This window comes from Danio rerio, chromosome 18 (genome assembly GCF_049306965.1).
Source record: "Danio rerio strain Tuebingen ecotype United States chromosome 18, GRCz12tu, whole genome shotgun sequence".
In the NCBI taxonomy this organism is placed as follows: domain Eukaryota; kingdom Metazoa; phylum Chordata; class Actinopteri; order Cypriniformes; family Danionidae; genus Danio; species Danio rerio.
In genome coordinates, this window is record NC_133193.1 from 720001 (window position 1) to 738202 (window position 18202).

Genomic DNA, 18202 nt, shown 5'->3' on the forward strand with positions numbered 1-18202 from the left:
GATAGACAGACAGATTTATGAGCAGACAGATTTATGGGCAGAAGGACAGATGGGCAGATATACAGACAGACGGACAGATGGGCAGACAGATTTATGGGCAGAAGGACAGATGGGCAGATGTACAGACAGACGGACAGATGGGCAGACAGATTTATGGGCAGAAGGGCAGATATACAGACAGACAGACAGACAGATAGACAGACAGATGGGCAGACAGATTTATGGGCAGAAGGACAGATGGGCAGATATACAGACAGACGGTCAGATGGGCAGACAGATGGGCAGACAGATTTATGGGCATAAGGACAGATGGGCAGAAATACAGACAGACAGACAGACAGATGGGCAGACAGATTTAAGGGCAGAAGGACAGATGGGCAGATATACAGACAGACAGACAGACAGATGGGCAGACAGATTTAAGGGGCAGAAGGACAGATGGGCAGATATACAGACAGACAGACAGACAGACAGATAGACAGACAGATGGGCAGACAGATTTATGGGCAGAAGGACAGATGGGCAGATATACAGACAGACGGACAGATGGGCAGACAGATTTATGGGCAGAAGGACAGATGGGCAGATGTACAGACAGACGGACAGATGGGCAGACAGATTGAGAGGCGACTGAACAGATGAGCAGACAGATGGATAAATGGGCAAAAGGGAAGTCGGAAAGATGGACATACGGGCAGAAAGACAGACAGACAAACAAACAGACAGACAGGCAGACAGACAGACAGCTGCTGCTCACCTGAGCGCTCCAGTCGCTGTAGAACCAGCTCCTGCTGCAGGCTCCAGCATCACAGTTCTCCACATCACTGGGCCGCAGCTTCATGTTGCACTCCTCGTCTGACACTATATCACCAACATTACTGATGCAGTGCACCTCCCGCGACCTCTGACCCACACCACAGGGCACAGAGCACTGACCACACACACACACACACACACACACACACACACACACACACACACACAAACACACGCACGCACGCACACACACACACACACACACACACACACACACACACACACACACACACACACACACACACACACACACACAAACACACACACATAAATGCATAGCATTATAATAATATTTAAAAATGAATACAATTAGTATTTAAATGAGCCTGAGCCCCGCCCCCTGCCTGTCAGGTGTATGATTGACAGCTGTCACTCACAGAGCTCCAGTCGGTGCGGATGTGCCACTCGCTGCAGATCTTGATCTGACAGGCGCTGCTGGTTTCGGGACGCTCGGTGTGTGTGCAGCGGCTGGTGTGTACGCTCAGTGTGCGGTTCGCAAACACCTGACGACACAGAACCTGCCGGTGCTGCATTCCCAGACCACACGACTTACTGCACTCGGACCACTCGCCGATGTCCCAGCTAAACACACACACACACACACAGACAGAGAGAGAGAGAAATTCAAAAACACAAACAGACAGACAACTGTGCACACACACACACACACACACACACACACCACTAGATGTCAGTAAGAGTCAGAGACACTAAGTAATAATCAGTATCATTTACTCAGAAGGAGCCGTCAGATGCAAACACACACACACACACACACACACACACACACACATACATACATACATACATAAACAGACAGATACACACACACACACACACTCACAATGCGGGGCAGGGCTGCAGGTTGCAGGGCTCCTCCTGTGCGCTGGGTTTGGTGCTGCTGTCACACAGAGCGTTCGGCACGTGTGTGTGTGTGACGCGATGAACACAAGAGAACACTGAGAACCTGCTACCTGAACACACACACACACACACACACACACACACACACAGATACATAGTTATACACACACACACACACACACACACCAGTACTGCATTAGTTTCTTCAGATAACACAGGTTAAACTTAAGTAAATGTTATGATTGTATTTTTACATAAACAATGAGCAACAGGTCGATCATTAGTGAGCTGGATTATTATTTATGACTGATGTAGAGTAGGGCAGCATGGTGGTGCAGTGGCTAACCCAATCGCCTCACAATAAGAAGGTTGCTGGTTCGAGCCTCGGCTGGATCAGTTGGCATTTCTGTGTGGAGTTTGTATGTTCTCCCTGTGTTGGTGTGGGTTTCCTCCAGGTGCTCCTTTTATAGGTTTATATGACGTCTATCAGATGTTGAATTTTGGTTGCCATAACTGATGAATAAATGTCAGTATTTGATGTCATTATTGGACATGAAAATAACGTTGTCTTTAGACGCTGGCTAGACATTGAGTTTTGGTCACCTGACATCACAACCTAAATCTAACCTAATATTAATGTCTTAAGATGTTGTGTGCCTGCTGGACAATAACTACATGCACTACAGAATGTTACGTTTACACACACACACAAACTACATGTAAATTCATCAACTTTTAACAGCGTAATACTCACTACTCACTACTCACGAGTACTTTTGAAAGGGCTACTTTATACTCCTACTTTGAGTAATATTTACAGCAGGTACTTTTACTCTACTCACACCACATTTTTAGGCAAGTAATGCTACTTTTACTTAAGTATGCTTTCTCACTACTCTTTCCACCACTGTATTCTGGTCAATGTACTTTTGCTTTACAGATGCTCTTTTTTTTCTTTTCTTTTTTCATTTTTACATACAGTGTGTTTATGTTTTGCTATGCTATAAACAACAACAATGTTTGGCCTATGGTCCTTTCCTCGTACGTGGATTACTCAGTTAGCTGGATTTGGATATTGACGATTTGACATGATACAGGATCATTTCGTTCTTCAAAGCTAATCCGAGAGTTGTTGTCATAGCAACAATTCTGGTAGGTCAAACTTGGTCGGGAGCAGGCTCAATTCATATAAACAGGATTAGATCGGGTCAGTTCAAGTAAAGATAATACAGAAAGTATGTTCTGAATTCTGATATTTTCTTACAGTAGTGGTTATATACACTTGAGAAAATGGTACATATTTTTTAACTATATATATAAAGTTATAGTCATTAATACAATAAATAAAGTTATACATATTAATAAAACGTATGCAATCTGTACCATCGAAATGAAAGTACAAAGACTGCCACCTGCTGGTGCAAAGAGAAAACTTATTGATATGAACTTTTTAGATCACTTAGTACAAATTGTGTAAAATAGAAATGCAGAATATGTGACTTTTTTTAAAGCAATAATACATTAATACAGTCATAAACATGTTTTGACAGTTAATATGCCGGTGATTTGATGCTTCACAAAAGTTGCAGACGCCTTTACCAATATGAAAACGCTTTTGTAAACAACCAGTTATTCTTTACACCGATTAAAAAACGGCTACTATAATATAGAAAATCTTTTCTCAATGTAGAACTAAATACACTGATATGCACTGAAATACATGATGAATACTCTTGACACATGAAAGTGTAAAGCCTGCAGCTCACAACAAATGTGGAAGGTTATTGCGTCTCATATTTATCAAACCGTTTACTGCTAATTTGATGTAATTTTGCTCACATGGATAATTGAATATTAATCAGATGATGTCATTACGCTGCTGTGCCGTCAGCCAATCGCTGCATTGCTGATCATGATTTGGAGGATGGATAGATCTGTCCTTCACAACACACGCAGTGATCTCAGATCAGTTCATCCAGACATTCTAATCTGATTCGCGAACTTGTTTGAAGAACCAAATTAGCGAGAGATCAGTTATCAAGATTAAAAGATCCAGGATCTGCCAAATCATCTTAGATCATTTAAGCGAGGTACGAAGAACGGACCCCTAATAAATATGTTCTGTTTACAGTGTACCTGGTAGTCTTCTCAGCAGATTACCGTCACTGTAGAACACTGTACTGACATGTAGATACAAGCCTAAAGAGCTTCAAACTTAGAACAACAGTGTTCTAACGCCACCCAACCTGCTCAGAACTGGTATCGAACCGGCGACCTTCTGCATCGGAGTCAGTTGATTTAACAAGGAGGCTAAAGACCATGGCCTCTAGTGTCTGTCACCAGAGCACCTTTGGAGGTCAGAGGAGTGAGGTTTACCTGAACAGCACTTACTAGCTGGCCTCCGTTACACTCACCCCCTAAACCTGCTTCCCATCTGGGTCACAGCACCAATGCAACCCCGCTGGTCCTACAACCACCCAACACGCTCCGATCTGGGATCGAACCGGCAAACCTTCCGCATGGGAGTCAGTTGCTCTAACAAGGAGGTTTACCTGCACAGCACTTACTTGCTGGACACATGCTGTATCCAAAAGTGTTAAATTATGAGAGAAGTGTTTGCTGTTTGAAGGAAGTGCTTCATTCTGACATAGGGCATTGTGAATGCAGTGTTACATTTTGCAGCAGACATTGTGTGTGTGTGCAGTTTTGAAAAAAGGAGAAGCTGTTTTGAAGACGTGTGTAAGCAGCTGGAAAACACTGTAATGAACAGTAATGATGAGTCATGCAGTACTGCACCTCTGCCACAGGAGGCGCTGCAGTCGCTGCTGCCGCTCAGCTTCCAGTTATACTCTCTGCTGCCCTCTGATGGAAGATGATTATCAGGAACAGCAGGACTGAACCTGACCCCCGAGCCCTCGCGACTGTCCAGAGTCGACTGACTGCTCACATCAGAGCCAGACTCAGCCTTCAGCACATTTACTGTGGAGCAGAAACGTTTCAGTAAGAAAGAAAGGTCCCACTTTATATTAAGTGGCCTCAACTAATATGTACCTACACAGGAATTGATAGTTTGTTTCAATGTACTTATTGTGTAAATACATGTATTTACTGTGTACTTATGCTTGATTCAATACATGTAATTACATATGTAATTAACTTTTGTAATTACATTTGTAAATGCACTGTTTACCATCCCTTACACCTTAACCCACCCTAAACCTACCCACACCACCAAACATGTCCATAACCCAACCTCTATCCCAACTTAAAATCACCCCGTGTTCTCAAATACATTATAAACACAGTAAGTACATTGTATTTATTTTTTTGATGTAAGTACATAGTAGTTAAGGACACTTAATATAAAGTGGGACCAAAAGAAAAACACATATGTGTGTTGCTGACACCGAATCAAAACAATCATGCCCTAATCATGCACCTCAGCGACCTGCAACTCTCTCTGGTGTAGAAGCTTGTCTGCGATGTTGAAAACAATTACACTGAAACTGAATATTGAGTAGGGGGCGGGGCTTTGCTTTTGCGCAAACTCATAGTATATTAAGGGAAAAAAGGGCGTAGCTATGAATAAGAGGGGCGTGGCTATTAATATTGTGTCTGAAGCGTCAAACTGACATCAGAGAAGGAGCCAATCCAAATGCAGAAGCAGAGGCAGAAGCTCAGACTGAAGATTGCAGAAACAATGGATTGACTAGAAGAGAGTAATGCACGCTCGCAAAATCAACATAGTTATTCCACACAGACTGTACAAACAAAAGTGCAGCTGTGTGTGTGTGTGTGTTGTGTGTGTGTGTGTGTTTACTCACAGTGCAGCTGTTTGTCTTTCGGCCGATGAGTGTCTACAGCGTTATCTGACGGCATGATGAACTCATAACGAACACCTGGGTTGGGCTGCTGGTATATCATCTGACACACACACACACACACACACACACACACACACACACACACACACACACACACCCACACCCACACACACACACACAGAGAGTTTTGTTGTGTTGAGTTGTGTTGAGTTGTGTTGTGTTGAGTTGTGTTGTGTTGTGTTGAGTTTTGTTGTGTTGAGTTGTGTTGAGTTGTGTTGTGTTGTGTTGTGTTGTGTTGAGTTGTGTTGTGTTGAGTTGTGTTGTGTTGTGTTGTGTTGAGTTTTGTTGTGTTGTGTTGTGTTGAGCTGAGTTGTGTTGTGTTGTGTTGAGTTGTGTTGTGTTGTGTTGAGTTTTGTTGTGTTGAGTTGTGTTGTGTTGTGTTGTGTTGTGTTGTGTTGAGTTGTGTTGTGTTGTGTTGTGTTGAGTTTTGTTGTGTTGAGTTGTGTTGAGTTGTGTTGTGTTGTGTTGTGTTGTGTTGAGTTGTGTTGTGTTGTGTTGAGTTTTGTTGTGTTGAGTTGTGTTGTGTTGTGTTGTGTTGAGTTTTGTTGTGTTGTGTTGTGTTGAGCTGAGTTGTGTTGAGTTGTGTTGAGTGTGTTGTGTTGAGTTTTGTTGTGTTGTGTTGAGTTGTGTTGTGTTGTGTTGAGTTTTGTTGTGTTGAGTTGTGTTGTGTTGTGTTGTGTTGTGTTGAGTTGTGTTGAGTTGTGTTGTGTTGTGTTGAGTTTTGTTGTGTTGTGTTGAGTTTTGTTGTGTTGAGTTTTGTTGTGTTGTGTTGTGTTGTGTTGAGTTTTGTTGTGTTGTGTTGTGTTGAGTTGTGTTGTGTTGAGTTGAGTTGTGTTGAGTTGTGTTGTGTTGTGTTGAGTTTTGTTGTGTTGTGTTGTGTTGAGTTTTGTTGTGTTGTGTTGTGTTGAGTTGTGTTGAGTTTTGTTGTGTTGTGTTGGGTTGAGTTGTGTTGAGTTGTGTTGTGTTGAGTTGTGTTGTGTTGTGTTTAGTTGTGTTGTGTTGAGTTTTGTTGTGTTGAGTTTTGTTGTGTTGAGTTGTGTTGAGTGTGTTGTGTTGAGTTGTGTTGTGTTGTGTTGAGTTGTGTTGAGTTGTGATGAGTTGTGTTGTGTTGTGTTGTGTTGTGTTGAGTTTTGTTGTGTTGAGTTGTGTTGTGTTGTGTTGTGTTGAGTTTTGTTGTGTTGTGTTGTGTTGTGTTGAGTTGAGTTGTGTTGAGTTTTGTTGTGTTGTGTTGTGTTGAGTTGTGTTGTGTTGTGTTGTGTTGAGTTGTGTTGAGTTGTGTTGTGTTGAGTTTTGTTGTGTTGTGTTGTGTTGAGTTTTGTTGTGTTGTGTTGTGTTGTGTTGAGTTTTGTTGTGTTGAGTTTTGTTGTGTTGTGTTGTGTTGTGTTGAGTTGTGTTGTGTTGAGTTGTGTTGAGTTGTGTTGAGTTTTGTTGTGTTGAGTTGTGTTGTGTTGAGTTGTGTTGAGTGTGTTGTGTTGAGTTGTGTTGTGTTGAGTTGTGTTGAGTTGTGATGAGTTGTGTTGTGTTGTGTTGAGTTGTGTTGTTGTGTTGTGTTGAGTTGTGTTTAGTTGTGTTGTGTTGTGTTGAGTTGTGTTGAGTGGTGATGAGTTGTGTTGTGTTGTGTTGAGTTGTGTTGAGTTGTGTTTAGTTGTGTTGTGATGAGTTGTGTTGTGTTGTGTTGTGTTGAGTTGTGTTGAGTTGTGTTGAGTTGTGTTGAGTTGTGTTTAGTTGTGTTGTGATGAGTTGTGATGAGTTGTGTTGTGTTGTGTTGAGTTGTGTTGAGTTGTGTTTAGTTGTGTTGAGTTGTGTTGAGTTGTGTTTAGTTGTGTTGTGATGAGTTGTGATGAGTTGTGTTGTGTTGTGTTAAGTTGTGTTGAGTTGTGTTTAGTTGTGTTGAGTTGTGTTGTGTTGAGTTGTGTTGTGTTGTGTTGTGTTGAGTTGTGTTGAGTTGTGTTGAGTTGTGTTGTGTTGAGTTGTGATGAGTTGTGTTGTGTTGTGTTGAGTTGTGTTGAGTTGTGTTTAGTTGTGTTGTGATGAGTTGTGTTGAGTTGTGTTGTGTTGTGTTGAGTTGTGTTGAGTTGTGTTTAGTTGTGTTGAGTTGTGTTGTGTTGAGTTGTGTTGTGTTGTGTTGAGTTGTGTTGAGTTGTGTTGAGTTGTGTTGAGTTGTGATGAGTTGTGTTGTGTTGTGTTGAGTTGTGTTTAGTTGTGTTTAGTTGTTTTGTGATGAGTTGTGTTGAGTTGTGTTTAGTTGTGTTGTGTTGTGTTGAGTTGTGTTGTGTTGAGTTGTGATGAGTTGTGTTGTGTTGTGTTGAGTTGTGTTGAGTTGTGTTTAGTTGTGTTGTGATGAGTTGTGTTGAGTTGTGTTGTGTTGTGTTGAGTTGTGTTGAGTTGTGTTTAGTTGTGTTGAGTTGTGTTGTGTTGTGTTGAGTTGTGTTGTGTTGTGTTGAGTTGTGTTGAGTTGTGTTGAGTTGTGTTGAGTTGTGATGAGTTGTGTTGTGTTGTGTTGAGTTGTGTTGAGTTGTGTTTAGTTGTGTTGTGATGAGTTGTGTTGAGTTGTGTTTAGTTGTGTTGTGTTGTGTTGAGTTGTGTTGTGTTGAGTTTTGTTGTGTTGTGTTGTGTTGTGTTGAGTTGTGTTGAGTTGTGTTTAGTTGTGTTGTGTTGTGTTGAGTTGTGTTGTGTTGAGTTTTGTTGTGTTGTGTTGTGTTGTGTTGTGTTGAGTTGTGTTGTGTTGAGTTTTGTTGTGTTGTGTTGTGTTGTGTTGAGTTGTGTTGTTGTGTTGTGTTGAGTTGTGTTGTGTTGAGTTGTGTTTAGTTGTGTTGTGTTGTGTTGAGTTGTGTTGTGTTGAGTTTTGTTGTGTTGTGTTGTGTTGTGTTGAGTTGTGTTGTGTTGAGTTTTGTTGTGTTGTGTTGTGTTGTGTTGAGTTGTGTTGTGTTGAGTTTTGTTGTGTTGTGTTGTGTTGAGTTGTGTTTAGTTGTGTTGAGTTGTGTTGAGTGTGTTGTGTTGTGTTGAGTTGTGTTGTGTTGAGTTTTGTTGTGTTGTGTTGTGTTGAGTTGTGTTTAGTTGTGTTGAGTTGTGATGAGTTGTGTTGTGTTGTGTTGAGTTGTGTTGAGTTGTGTTTAGTTGTGTTGTGATGAGTTGTGTTGAGTTGTGTTTAGTTGTGTTGTGTTGTGTTGAGTTGTGTTGTGTTGAGTTTTGTTGTGTTGTGTTGTGTTGTGTTGAGTTGTGTTGAGTTGTGTTTAGTTGTGTTGTGTTGTGTTGAGTTGTGTTGTGTTGAGTTTTGTTGTGTTGTGTTGTGTTGTGTTGAGTTGTGTTGTGTTGAGTTTTGTTGTGTTGTGTTGTGTTGTGTTGAGTTGTGTTGTGTTGAGTTTTGTTGTGTTGTGTTGTGTTGAGTTGTGTTTAGTTGTGTTGAGTTGTGTTGAGTGTGTTGTGTTAAGTTGTTTTGTGTTGTGTTGTTGCTCACATATACGTCCAGGATTTCGTTGGTGGGCCCGTCAGCCAGCAGTGACTCTCCTGCGGTGCTGCTGATCTCGTTGGGCCGGCGGTACGTGAACATGGTTCCCACTCCCTCATACATTCCTGGACGGTCAATGGCCCAGTTCCCATTAATGATGGACCGACCAGACCGGCTGAGCAGAGCTGCATGCACACACACACACACACACACACACACACACACACACTGGATTACGCATAAGATGTAACATGACTGCTCAGAGTTATAGCTGGACTCCTGTTGACAGAAAACTTCAGCACCGGTGCTCTAACACACATAAAACTGCAGTGCTCAGGTTAACACACACGCACACACACATTCAGTGACCCGAAACGATCTGTGCAGTGTTTACACGGAAGTTTATTAAATCCTGTGGCTCATAACACTGCAGAAAGGACACACACAACACACACACACACACACACACACACCGTGAGGAAAGATTGGCCTTTGTCTGCTTTATTCCTGCAGAACTGACATCTGATCTTCTACAACACACACACACACACACACACGCACTCTCTCACACACACACACACACACACACACACACACACACACACACACACACACACACTCATTTAGCTACTGGAAATGAGAAGAGCAGCCGTGACTGATCTGAGAACAGCAGCGAGTCTGAACACTGAAGGCTGAGCGAAGACGAGTGTGTGTGTTCATGTGTGTGCATGTGTGTGTGTGTGGAAGTTTTGTTTCTGACTAGTATAAAGTTCTTAAATCCAGAAGCATTTTCTAGAAGCAGAGAAGCTGGTCCTGTTTTCAGAGATAATGAGTGAGAATGAAGAGTCTCTCATCAGCACAGGCAGAGTCGTGTTGCTCTCGCTCTGCAGTGTCAGCATTCCTCTCCCCTCATTGTCAGATTACTCTGCTTGTTTTAATGAGAAGCTCTCTTCATTCGGACTCATCATTCCTGAAATCAACACTCAGTTTTCCTCCACTCACCCAGGTAGTTCCTGCTCTTCAGCATCTCGGTGACGTTGATCTTGGTGGCTCCGGGTGGGATCTCGATGATTTTATGGTAGCCCACTTTAGACAGGCTGTGCTGGAAGAGTCCCGAGACGAGCTGGCATGCGCTGTTATCACCGCCACACACTCCACAGCGGTCTGCAACCTTCCCCGAGCCCAGGAGGTCATCACAGCCCGCGCTCTGAACACACACACACACACACACACACACACACACACACACACACACACACACACACACACACACAAACACACACACACACACACACACAAACACACACACACACACACACACACACACACACACACACACACACAAACACACACACACACACACACACACACACACAAACACACACACAAACACACACACACGCACAAACACACACACACACACACACACACACATACACACACACACTGTTTGTCAATATTCATCTTTTATTGGAGCCTTTTCACAAGACGTGTTTCAAGAGTTCACACTCAGCTCATGATTTATACATAGCTTTGGCATGCTGTCCCGGGAGAGAGCCCTGAGCTCAAGGGATCCTCGAGCCCAGGGCTCCCCCCCTTTTGCAGGGCGAGTGGAGATTGAGCTCAGGTCTATCTCAAACTCCCCCGCTGCTGAGGCCAAGGCGAACTTCCTGAGAGTAAGACATTATAAAAAAAGTTTAGGCTTGTTTTATCTATAATATAATGCATATTTGGATGGTGGGAGGAAACCGGGGAACCGGGGGGACACCCACGTGGACACGGGGAGAACATGCAAACTCCACAAAGAAATACCAGATGGCTCAGCGAGGACCCAACATCATTGGTATTCTTGCTGTGAGGCAACAGTGCTAGTCACTGGGCCACCGTGCCGCCCATTCTGGATAAAGGTGGAAGAAGGGGAAGAGGGGGGTTTCTTCAGACGAAGATAGTTGTAGAAAGGAAATGAGGATATATATAGTGATTTGGGATCCTTTGATTGGAGGATCATAATTAGCTAATGTGGACCAGCTGGGTCAATCATGAGCACATGCTCCTCTCAAATTACTTTAAAATTAAACTTCACTTAACGCTCATCAGCATCTTAAATCCTGGAAAGTTTTTAATATTTTATATTTTTTTTAAACGTTTGAACATTTTGTATTTCTGCATGTAATATATCAACTTTGCATCAAATTACAAAAAAACAATGACCGCTTGTGTGAGGTGTTAGCAACCCAGGTTCATTTTGAATATGTACCCCTGTATACATTTCTGAAGAGTGCCCAATACGTCTCGGGAGCTACGTTTTTTTTTACAGTTTTTGTTCTTCATGAATCCACCAGAGGGCGCTGTCGACTGACTGAGCGAATGACTGTTCGACTGACGCACCCACCTCCTTCCCTAAACCCAACCAACAGTGTCTTCAAAAGCACCCGCCCACCCCTTCCCTAAACCCTTCCCTAGACTGTCTGGGTAGTTTGTGTCCTCTACAATAGTGGTTCTCAAAGAGGGGGTCGGGACCCCCCGAGGGGTCGCTGGGCAATGAAGGGGGGTCGCCTGGTGATTTCCAAAAATCTATTTCTTTTTATTAAACCATGAGAATTAACATATTTTATCCATAACTATACTGAAAATAAAAATAGTCGTTTATAGTTACTATATACTATATAGTTACTATAGTAGCTTATAGTTACTAGTTCTATTGGATTGCGACCCCTGGGGTAATTACATTATATTAAAGGCAGCAATAGTGTCAGATGCATTTTGATTTTATAGCATCAGGTTATACTTTCTGGCACATTTAAAGCACTGACACAAATTTAATTGGTGTGTCTGTGTCATTGCATGCAAGGTTTCTGTATTTATAACCACCTCAGAGGATATTGGGGGTCGCGAGTCACTGGCATTGTTATTTTGGGGGTCGCGGGCTGAAAAGTTTGGGAACCCCTGATCTACATAAGCAAAAAAGGCAATATTGGTCCAACATTCCTGCCCTTTATTAGCAATAAAGCTTAGTACAGGCATCAGTATACTGTAAACCAACAGGCTCACATATTCCTTTCCAGTTATCAAAGAAATAATGTGTGACTTCATTTTAGTTTTGTAACTACTAAATGGTTTCAAATTCCAAATATTAATATAAACATCAGTGTAAAACCTATAAACGGGGAAAAGCATTCTGTAATTGTGTATTAAAACCGCCCGGACCCATTTCCAAGTGCAGAGGAAGAGCGGTTGCCTGAGCGTGCAAGCCTTGAGGAGCAAGTGCAAATCTGCAGCCAGACTCTATTGAAATAAGCCTAGCTCCAGGGATGTATTTGGCGCTCTTCAGAAATGTATACAGGGGTACATATTCACGATGAGTCTGGGCTGAAAAATTAAGACCTGTTAAAAAATATTTAAGAGCTACAGCACAATATTTCAGTAGATTTAAGACTTTTTCAAGGCCTAAAATTTAGCTTTGAGATTTCAGGCATTTTAGGAGCCGGCAGATACCCTGGGTAATGAACAGTTTCTGTTTTTGTGATTCAGTAGTGTTTTCTGTGTATTAGCGGTGGTGAATTACATTATGGGATGTTGATCTCTGCTCTGTCCACTTCTGATGATGAAAATTCAACTCTACAGTTTAACAAAGAGACTTTTATTGACATTTTAGAAATAATATAAGGAATAATATCAACCCATGCTCATTCTAAAAACGTAGTACAGCGGACGTTTCTGGAGACCGTGAAATACGTCCCAGGGAGATACGTATTTGTGCAGTTTTTGTTTTCCCGAATCCGCGAGAGGCCGCTGTGTGCGCTTTTTTGTATCTCGAACGTCTCTCGCGAGTCACATTTGCGTCCGCGCTGTTCTCGCGTCAAACCACCAGAGGCCGCTGTCTGACTGACCGAATGATTGACTGCGTGACCGGCCAATCGGCTGACCCACCCTCCAGTTTTACCGATTGACCCGCCCGCCCGCTCACTTCCCTAAACCCGGGCAACAATTTAGAAAAGGTGTCTAGAAAAAGAAAAGCCCTCGTCTGTTTTTTTTTTTTTTACCACTTTTTTGGATTTTACCACGTTCTCACCCTGTTATGAACTCGTTCACTTTATTTTTTGGATTCTGTTTTTGTCTTACCTGGTTTCTGGAACCACTCTTCCCCGGACTCAAACCCGGACGCCCTTGTCTACTCCTCCTCTCTGCATTTGAAGTCCGCCGACGCACACGATGCGCTGACCAAACAAACTGATTGCGGCGGGAAAGGCCTCCACACGGAGGAAAAATTCAGCCGGCAAGCGCGAAAGGGAACGGCGTCACACTGCCCCGTAGCGTTCGCTTAAAAAATAATGAAAGGCAGCCATACGCACCTCCCGGGACGTATTTCGCGGTCTCCAGAAACGTCCACGGGACTATGTTTTCAGAATGAGCCTGGGTTGAATAATATGCAGAGAAATAAGTCTGTAAAATAACAGAACATGTGCTGCAGTTTATTACAAGGTGTTTGAGTGTAATATACAACACCAACACACACAATATAGCACTGCACACTATTACACACGACTATGAAAGTCACTTTTTTACCACATTTTAATGTTAAAAGTTGTTAGTAGAAAGATCAAGATCCCATAATGCAATTCAGAAGCAGAAATAAACTGGGGAAAATAAAAGCACAAAATACAGAAAACTGCTGATTTACAGATATTTCACCCAGTGTAGTATAAGTCGGTGAACTGTAACGCAGTAATGGTTTGGACAGCTTCTGTACATCAGATGTGAGCGGAAACGTACCTCCGTCAGACGTCAGCATAGGAGAAGAGGAATATATTTTGCTTTCAGCGCTCTATAAATCCCGGCTTTAGTGAACAGGTGCAGAAAGACGGAGAGAGAAAAGGAAAGGACAGGAGCGAAAGCAGAGCCAGAGAGCCGGTGGGAGGTGCAGACACAAACACCCATAATCCCCTGCTGCACATCTGACCTGCTGTCAAACCCGTCCAGAAGAGCCAGACGACATTACAGGACACAAACACACAGCGCTGCATGTTTAAAGAAACACGCCACTCTTTAGGGGAAAATCAGTTTGCAGCTCTGCTAGAGTTTTACCATTTGTGAATGCATTCAGCCCGTCTGCAGGTCTATCAGGAACACATTTAGCATAGCTTAGCATAGATCACTGAATCGGATTAGACCATTAGCATCTTACTAAAAATGACCAAACAGTTTGGATAACTTCACAAATTAAAGAACGACAGAGATTGAAATGTTGCTATTTTATTATAGTTATATTTACAGTTATTCATTATTCATTTCTTTTCAGCCTAGACCATTTATTAATCAGGGGTCACCACAGCGGAATGAACTTATCCAGCATATGTTTTACACTGGATGCCCTTCCAGCTGCAACCCATAACTGGGAAACATCCATACACTACAGATAGTTTTAGCTTACCCAATTCCCCTATAGTTCATGTGTTTATGCTGTTATGGGAACATACAAACTCCACACAGAAACGCCAACTGACCCAGTCGGGACTCAAACCGGTGACCTTCTTGCTGTGAGGCGAATGTGCTACCCACTGCTCCACCTGTTTACAACAATACTTATTTCTAATTTTAGTTTCTAATACAGTTGTTGTTATTTTTGTAATTTTTTCGGTGCGTCCTAAATCACATACTTATGCACTATTCAACACCATTTTGTAGTATAAATGGTGTAAGCCTTGAGTAGCGAGTTCTTTCGTACACTTAGGGTGCTTTCTCACTTGGTTCATTTGCCTGGACTGTACCCAAGTTCGATTGTCTCCCCTTGCCACCTCTTCGGTTGGTTTGTGTTCACACTGTGTTTTTTCCTTCTGAACCCTGGTACGCTTGCGTCATCGAGCTGCTGTTTTGTTTACGCCTGTTGCTAGGTGACGGCCACGCAAGCAATCGCTGAAATGGAAAATGGCACATCGCGGTCATTCTGCTTTTACTGAAAGCTTTTGGACATACAGAAAGCAACTTGCGTCCATCTGCCGCAAAAATATTATGCACATTTGTTTTCAGTTATGAAAACGATAGTTTGTTGTACAGTCGGCAGTTCACTATAGTTCACTTCCGTTATTTGGTACGATTGCATTCACATCTGAAGTGAACTGTACCAGAGTTCACATGAACCGTACCCCAGACCACCTCTTTCAGTCGGACTCGAGTACGGTTCATGGGTCTGCACCCGGGTTCAGAAGACACATTCACATTAGCTAAACGTACCGTACTATGACGTCAAACGAACTCGGGTGCGGACCAAAAGTGCTAGTGTGAAAGCATCCTTACACTTGATCACAACTGATCCATGATAGACACGTTGGAGAAAACTCAGCAGACACGCGCTCGTGTCTGTATCCAGAAGTATCGCTGTAACAGCCGAGAGGAGAGGAAAAGTCACGCCAGCAGGTCAAATGGCCACAGTGAGAGAGAAATGGAGTTTACTTTCATTCTCTCTCTCTGAAAGACTGTCCAGCAAACACACACGCAGTCAAATTGTGCACAGTTTCTGCGCTTTAAAGTAGTTGGAGTGTTGTAAATACTCGCCTGCCTCGCCATAGTAAGCTACGGCAACAGCGCATATGAGATAAATGACTTCAGTACATAATAACCGGTTAATATTACTGAACTGATACTGAATTGATGTCGGATGTCCGTGTCTGCTTCGCAGTGCACCGAAGAAACAATTCATTCTTAGACCCCTACTGTCCCGGGAGAGAACCCTGAGCTCAGAGATAAGAGATTTTCCCCTATCCGCTGTTCACTTTTACTTTCTTCCATTACTCTCCAACCCCCTCCACTTTAGTCCACGACCCCCCTCCACCATACACCGCCGACCCCCCCTCCACTTTCATGCGCGAAACCTCTCCATCCTCGGGCAACATGCCGGATCTGTCATCCCGATCTGTTCCGAGACCTCGCAATTGCCAAATGAAGCACTGCTTATAACAATTATATATCAGAAGAAAAGTCAAAGCAATAATAGGCCTGTAGGATAATTAGGTAAAGAAAAATATGCCGAAGGAAAATGCACCCGAAGGAAACCCACGCCAACACGGGAAGAACACGCAAACTCCACACAGACTGAGCCAGCCAAGGCTCAAACCTTCTTGCTGTGAGGTCAAAGTGCAACACCACTGAGCCACCGTGTCGTCCTTACACTTAGGACAGTGTTTTTAAAAAGATTAACGATTTCTTTTCCCAAAAACAGCATTTCAGTGTGGACAGAAGACTAAGAAGGAGAGAAAAATATGTGCATTTAAATGAAAATGTATTAGTGTGAACATGACCCCCCTCTCTCTCTCTCTCTGTAGGACATCCAGCCGGTTTGGCACACAGAGAAACACCAAAACACGGATTTCAGCATTCCTGAGACTCCCTCCAGAGCCGCTGATGAACGACAGCTGATGATGTTCTGCCAATCTTTACACTAGTTTCTGCTCGAGAACATCCATCTTTACACTGGTTTATCCAACCCAGGCTCATTCTAACCGTGTACCCATGTATACATTTCAGGAGAGTGTGAAATACGTCTCAGGAGCTGCGTTTTTTTTGCAGTTTTTTTTTCGGGAATCCACCAGAGGCCGCTGTGTATGCTTTTGAGATCTCAAATATCTCTCGCAAGTGCCATTCACACCTGCTGTTCTCACGTAAATCCACTAGAGGCCACTGTTGACTGACCCACCCCCTTCCCTAAACCCAACCGACAGTGTTTTCAATAGCAATCCAGCAAAAGAAAAGCCCTAATACCATGTTTTTAGATTTTATCACATTCTCACTCTGTTATTTACTTGTTTATTTTATTTTTTGGCTTCTGTTTTTATTTACTCGCTTTCTGGAACAATTCTTCATCAGACTCGATCCCCATCGTCGTGGTCAGAACTTCATTCTGTTGTTGTTGCATCCCAATTCGCATACTTACACTATGCCCTAACAGTATGTACTTTTTTGTGAAGGACAAATATACACTTTTGAGTGTGTAACAGAAGAGTATGCAAGCTTTGGGACACATTAATTCTTCGTTAACAGATCGTTATGTAGTTATGAGCCCTGTCAATCATACATATTTAATGTCCTTACTTATTGGAGAAGCAGCAGCAGCAGGTTAATCTGCCATTCGCGAGTCGTTCATGCAGAGAAATCTCCTCAGGTCTTTGGATAATTCTGCTTTCAGATGTTATTGTCTGAACACGTCTTTATATAAGGTCAGTATTGTTGTCGCAGATGAAATATAACACAGACAACCTGATTTAAATATGTTCCAGTGGGCTAGATAATAATGAACAGTCATACAAACATCTTTACCGCAGTCTCTCTACTTGATGGTTGGACTCGTGCGTCCACCAAGTTGTAGTTTATTTACACTTTTCACCCGTGTTCGTACTTCTAATCGAATTCCCATCCAACGTGCAATGCACTGTGGGCAATATCAGCGGTTATAGTAAGGACACTTACATTCTTTACCGGAAATAGTAAACTATCCAGGAACCTCTGGCATACACTTTTCAACATACTACGATTTGGGACATACTAATTCTATTTTCAAATACTATTTAGGACGGATAGCATGTGAATTGGGACGCAGCATGTGTCTCAAATCTGCCAACGTACATGGCAAGCCACTGCACAAACTGGTAACAGCGAGAAAGCCGTGTACATGGAGGTACTCGGTCAGTCTTGGGCTGCAGGGTGATGTGGCTGAGGCCTATGTTGAGTTTATACTAGAGAGCATCAATCTGTACACGGGTTTCTGCTGGAGAACATCTTTCCATCATGATGCTGCTTCCACAGCTAAATGCATGACGGCCTGAAACACCAAGTCTCTTGCGTTTCAGCTGCAGCGTTGGATCAGTGTCTGGCCTGATACATAATCTCCTCTTTCTGAAGTCCGTCTACAGTAAGAGCTCTTTGAACTGGCTGGGAGTGAAGCTGGCAGCAGGACCGACCCGCCGGCTACGGTTACGGGCTATTTTACACTCCATAATGGACGAATTCAAACAAAAGCACCTTCACACACACAGAACGAATGACCTCGATGGATCACACACACACACACTGGCTGAAACCACCCTGAACTTACATTTCAAGCCCTTCATTGATGCATCATTACCGTATTAATAGTTATTTATTTATGCTTTTACCCAAAGCGGCTTACAGGTGAGCTTAAAAAGCACTTTAAATAACC

The 18202-nt window shown here is 42.9% G+C and overlaps 1 protein-coding gene across 4 annotated transcripts in view; it reads right to left on the minus strand.

Annotated features, from left to right (window-relative positions):
* The window catches only part of thsd4 (thrombospondin type 1 domain containing 4), a 59559-nt gene that overhangs the window by 7476 nt on the left and 33881 nt on the right, over positions 1-18202 (minus strand). For all 4 annotated transcript variants that reach the window (XR_012394117.1, XR_012394118.1, XM_073930103.1 and 1 more), the window contains 7 exons: positions 10015-10219; positions 9022-9197; positions 5505-5604; positions 4477-4659; positions 1661-1790; positions 1194-1398; positions 758-931 (listed from right to left, as the gene is read on the minus strand). Coding sequence is in view for 2 of the 4 variants with exons in the window: in XM_073930103.1 (XP_073786204.1) it covers positions 758-931; positions 1194-1398; positions 1661-1790; positions 4477-4659; positions 5505-5604; positions 9022-9197; positions 10015-10219 (1173 nt within the window). In the remaining 2 variants the exon portion in view is untranslated. The remainder of the gene's footprint in view (positions 1-757; positions 932-1193; positions 1399-1660; positions 1791-4476; positions 4660-5504; positions 5605-9021; positions 9198-10014; positions 10220-18202) is intronic.